General features: G+C 34.7%; 1 protein-coding gene across 2 annotated transcripts in view; it reads left to right on the top strand.

Annotated features, from left to right (window-relative positions):
• Window positions 1-4591: 4591 nt before the first annotated feature.
• Window positions 4592-6000, top strand: part of ebi (transducin beta like ebi) — a 77573-nt gene continuing 76164 nt past the window's right edge. The window contains exon 1 of one of the 2 annotated variants that reach the window (XM_035354353.2): window positions 4592-4769. In XM_035354353.2, the coding sequence (XP_035210244.1) occupies window positions 4663-4769 (107 nt within the window). In that variant the 5' untranslated portion in view covers window positions 4592-4662. The remainder of the gene's footprint in view (window positions 4770-6000) is intronic. The other variant, XM_035354352.2, reaches the window with a different exon arrangement.

Raw genomic sequence — 6000 nt, 5'->3', positions numbered from 1 at the left:
CATCTTGTATTCTGGCTTTTCTAAGACTAAGTGATTGCACGGTCATCCCCTTCTTACCATCCTTTTGACTTTGCCGATTTGTCAAGAAAACTTAACGTCTTGTGCCCACTGGGCATTGTTTCATGAGCCGGACACGTCGCGCCTTGCGCGATACTTCCAAGATCCGCGAATGATCCAAGGTAATCGAAGGGTTACGACCCGTGAAATTAGTCACGAACTCAACCTGAGTAAAGGAACGATTAACACCATTATCCACAAACATCTGGGGTACAGCAAAGTGTGTGCGGCATGGGTACCAAAATACCTGACCCTTGATCATCAGAAACCACGAATGGGCTTCTGTCTCCAGCACTTGATCCGTTATGAGAAAAATCTCGCATTTCTGGATCGTATCGTTGCGGACGACGAGACCTGGTGCCACCACTATACACCCGAATCCAAGAAAACAAGTATGCAATGGAAACACAGCTCATCTCCTCCACCACGGAAATCGAAAGCAACGATAACTGCACGGAAAGTGATGCTTTCATTTTTCTTCGATTGTCGTGGAACACTTTTAATCGAGTTCCAGCCCCAAGGAAGCACTATCAGTTCCGCACAATATTGCAGTATTCTGACGAAACTTTGACAAGCAATAAAAAACAAACGGCCGGGCCTTCTCACACAAGGAGTGATCCTTCTGCATGACAATACCCGCCCACACGTCTCCCAGAAAACCCAGAGGACCTTAAACACATTCCGTTGGGAGGTTTTGGAGCACTCCCCGTACAGTCCGGAATGTCACCCTGTGACTTTCACATCTTTGGGCCACTTAAGAGAACCTTACAGGGGAAACGTTTCCATTCGGACGATGGAGTGAAGGAAACGTGCAGGACTTCCTCAGGAATCAGCCCCAATCTTTCTACAGCAAAGGCATCGAGCTGCTGCCGCAACGCTGAGACTTGTGTTTCAACGCCTATGGCGATTTCTTTTGATTTACAATAAAGGTGTTATTTTTCTTCAACCTGTCCAATTTTCATTTGGGCAACCCTTATATAAGCAACTTATATAATGTTATTTATATTTCTGGCCTTGGCAACAGTAAGTGTTGCTAGGCGACCGCAGACGATTCCAATCGAAAGTTTGATATTTTTAACCATAACTTCTTCAGAACATTTTGTCATTTTAGAGTGATTTGTATCCTTTACAGTAAATTGAAAAATTCATCTCGAGCGAAAAATGGAATTGAATCGTGAAAATTTTGTGCGATTATTTTTCATACCTTTCGACGTGGATTATGAAGACAAGAGTGCTTCGATGAACTTAATTCTTTATACAGCAATAAAACATCATCCTTCAGCACTGTAAAAAAATATATTTAAGGAATTAAATCGTTCGCTCCAGGAATTCCGTGAAAGTCGTCCAAAACCGGCTATTTTGACAGAAAATATCGATGCTGTGAGTGAATTGATAAAGCAAGATTGTCATGTGACATACCTTGAGATTGAGGCATCTTTGGGCTTTAATATGGCAAGCGTCTTTAATATGGTAAGCGTCTATAAGATAACATCAATAAGATAAACATGAACATTTGCCTGCAAAAAAAGATTTGTTCGCGTTGGATCCTGCATATTCTGACAAACGTTCAAAGGAGGTTCATTTCAGTTGGTGCAAGGAAATGTTGGAAAAATACGTTCAAGGTGCAAAAGCTATATAACATCTACGCATGTGACGAATCATGGATCTATGCATATGGAACCCGAAATAAAACAGCAGTCGACTGTATGGGTCTTCCAAGACGAGCCAAATCCAACAAAGTTGTTCGCAGAAGAAGCACGTTGAAGCAAATGGTTGCCTATTTCTTCGGTATTACAGGTCACGTGGAGACAGTTATAGCAATGCAGGATGGACGATTCCGAATAGTACACGACCATTTGTTTGCTAGACGTCATCAGAGAAATTCGAAAAACGCAGAAGAGGCGAATAATTTTTCATCATGACAATGAGAGCTCTCATACATCGGCTCAAACAAAGAAATTTCGGACGGGTCAAAACATAGAATTGATGGGTCATCCGCCGTACAGCCCTGATTTGATTTGGCACCCAGTGACTTTTATATCCCCGCACATCCTATTTGCGACACCCGAAGAAGCGGTTGATGCATTCAAAACGCATGTTCTGAAGTTACCTCAATCGGAGTGGAAAAAGTGCTTCGAAAATTATTCAAACGCGTGAATAAGTGTATTGATCTTCATGGAGAATATTTTAAAAACAAATAAAAGCAAAATCGATCATAAATATTTGTGCTCATTATTAGGCCAGAAATATAAATAGCAACCCTCGTATAATAATTAGAACATAAAATAGTAATATTCATATATTATTACTTATATATACTTTTGTTTTTTCCAAAAGCCTGTTATTTAAGTATTTCTGAATAAAATCATACAAGCATTAATTTCAAAGCAGTTCTCTTCCTAAGTGAGATATATTTTAAATGTAATTTTTTTTTTCTGTTTCATATATTTTCATCTAAAAAAATCTGTCGCTTTAAGATAACTATATCTAATAATTCCTCTTTTTTATTCTAATATTAGGTTCCATTTTTTTCTCTTTCTACGTAGTCTAAACTTATTTAAAAAAAACTGCATCCGGCATGACTTTTTGAGCCTCTTAATAAATCACACTCAGGTCCGTTGTTTGTAAGATTGACACTACCTTGATTGAAATAATAGATGTTACGATTTATGAGATAAGATAAATGACTGCAATAAATAAAGCTTTTCTTTTCGTGAACATTCTTATCTGGGTTAGTGTAATGAATCATATATAATTTAAGCCTAAATATTCGTTTAGAAGAGTAATTTAAATGTAGCGATGGAATTATGTTTATTCTAAAATGTATACGATGATACATTGGTATATATCCGCTTTGAAGTATGTCCAATTTGCTGTTTTGTTTGGTACATGATATTTGTTTGCAATACGACTCCAGTTCGATAAATCACGATTGTACGCCCTATACCTGTTTACGTAGACTTGTGTAACGATGCTAGGAGGCTAGGACTAGCCATGAGCATAATAGGCCTGTTTCTATTATTCAGTATACAATCCATGCTATAACTCTTAATTTTTATGTTATTTTGTATTCTTTTGAGTAAATATTTTGCAAATTCATTAACAACTGAAATTTAAGAAAGTTAATGAAATTAAGAATTTTTTATACAGATAGATTATATTAGTGCAATTATATGTAAAACTGTTGTATTTTTCCCTGTATAATGTAACATGAAAATCTAGAGGGAGGAAGTGTTGCTGAAAAAACTGAAAATACAGGGCTAAATCTATTTAACATTAAGTAAACGGTGCATATCACCAAGCTGGCAACGATTTTGGTGACTAATTTTTGTCGCCAAATTCGGGGAGAAATCGCCGAAAGTTTCTAAACTTTACAAGCATTTGGCGACATTTTGGTTCGGTCCCTGTATCACCGTAATAGGTGTTCCAACTGAATAATTGTAACTGCTTTAAGATGCTTTTAATTTTATTCAGCCTGCCTTCCAGTAATTTCGAGAAGCAAAAAGTACTAGAAATATCTCTGCGTCCAGATGAAAACTATGTAAGACTGGAGGGAGCATGTGCTCGTAGTTGTTGTTAGTTGTTAGTTCAGAGTACTGTGATATCTCCGGGTTAGCTTTGCTCTTTAAATGCGCTTTGCCTTGCATTGTGTTTAACGTCATTAGTAGTTTAAAGTCTGTAAGAGTATTCTGGGAAAAGTTACAGAATTCTGAAGTGTTTATTTTGATAGAGTAAATTTTATCAACCTATCATCGGACCTGTGTGCATTCAATCTGTTACGAACCCGCACACACTCAACAATATTTCTCAAGGGAAAACTAAATTAGCAATAATATATTTTAGATCTGGTTTCGGCAACAGTAAGTTAATTATTTCATTAATGACATATTAATCTGGAACCGCTCTAACACAAAAGTTTAAAAACGTTTTTAATATGAGAAAGGTACTATAAAATAATTAATTAATTAATGTCAGTTAGTATTTCTCTTGTTCATTAAAGGCCTAGCAATGTAATCCAAACATATACAAGAATTATAAAACCAAACATATACAAAATTATAAAACCGAGAAAAATAAAAAATGAATATTTGTACATTGATTACTTTGTAGAGAAAATGTTATTATGCTAAATTAATTAAATATATAATTTTTAATTGCTCGTCATTGTAAAAAGATTTCAGCTGTTATCATGAATGAAGTACCGCGAATGGAAATGAATAAAAATTATAATTACATATTAACCGAGACTTAAACCTGAAAAAATATTCCACCACAAAGCAAGGTAAGATGTTACTCTAAAAATTTCGTTGCTATGACAGATCTGTTAATAATTATAATTGCCGTAAGTAACAAAAGTGAAATCGTTGTCATATTCTTTTATACGACGCCAAATAAGGTGATAGAAAACATTACTGGATTATGAAATCATGAATCACTAACGTTCAAACAGTGTTTGCAGGGTTGCCTCTTAAAGAATATTCATTTCGCGCATTGCAATTAATCTGGTTTCGAAACAACTTGTGAAGGAATATTCTTGATTTCATACCAGTGATCTGTTGCCTTCTGCACTTTATTCACAAGAAGTGATAGACCAGCTTTAAAACTATGAATATTCTTATTTCAAAAAAGGTACGAATGTATACCAGAAAGGATACATATGCTAGAAAAGGACTATTAAGCCTACCTAAAAGTTTCCAGAGGAATGGAAGGAGGTAAATATCTGTCATTTTATTAAAACTTCTGATTTTGTTAATTGCATTTGGGAGAATGGAAGTTGAACAACTTCTACTTTATATAGGATAACATTTCGAAGAACTCTGTTAATAGTTCCGTTTCAAATAGAGTAAATCATTAACAGCAATATCGTAAACAGAAATTTTGGACCCAAGCCTATATACAACAGGGGTTCTCAACTGGGGGGGAATTCCCCTAGGAGGAATTTCAGGGAAGATGCGGTCCGTCTGATTCCACCAGCTTCCTGTTGTGCCATTAAAAAAAAATGCAAGTCTAAATAAGGTACTAAGGGACGGGGGAATGATCTTCTAGCAGTGGTGAAAGAGGTGCATGGGTAAAAAGATAGTTGAGAACAACTGATATATATGATACACATATGTATATTTCTATATGCATGTAATTAAGATATTATAATTGTGTAATATTCTTATATTGTTTCTATATGCATTGATACTTTTAAAATTTCCAACAATTTTATAAGTCTTTTTGTAAGTATGTTCGTTTTGAGAGCTTCTGGGAATTACCTTCGTGTTTGGAAATCATTAATTACTCATTTAACCACAAATTTTATATATTAGTTTTTCACGATTAAAAGAATTCATTCTTAAATTACTGCGGATTTGGGGGGGAGGGCTGATTTCCCTTGATAAATCAACCCTCTTCCGAAAACTCAGCAATAATTTACTTGCTTTTTGATATATGTAATGTCCTACCTTATTTTTACGTATGCACTATTACTTTTCTTCTTTAAAAAGCACGATTTTAATGCATATCTTTACAAACTTTAAATTCCTTTTAAGTTTATTAAAAAGTTTTCGATAGTTTTAACGCAGTCCTATTAAGTACTTGTATTAACATTTCCAAGTTTCAATCTGCAATACTTATGCATTTCCTTTCTTAGGTGATAATTATAAATAGAAAATTAATGAAAATCCACTTTAGTCAAATAATTGAATTTAATGTTTTTAAGCAGTTCAAGATTATTTCAATAATAAATTAAATTTTATTAACAACACAACCACACACAAGCAATCTTAATAAACATAATAACTAAAACAGAAGAAAAACTACTAATTAAGTTACATTCGCAATAATAAATGGATTTACGAAATACATAATCACAGCGGTCCTTTGTGTCCTTTCTTTGTCCTTTGTTTTTTCAAGTTTATTTTATTTGCCTCTTCATCGTGCTCGATGGCAAGAAACGAA

This window comes from Stegodyphus dumicola, chromosome 8, assembly GCF_044657685.1.
Source record: "Stegodyphus dumicola isolate Sdum_Otavi_A_Nest chromosome 8, ASM4465768v1".
In the NCBI taxonomy this organism is placed as follows: Eukaryota; Metazoa; Arthropoda; class Arachnida; order Araneae; family Eresidae; genus Stegodyphus; species Stegodyphus dumicola.
This window is presented reverse-complemented; position numbering and strand designations above follow the sequence as displayed.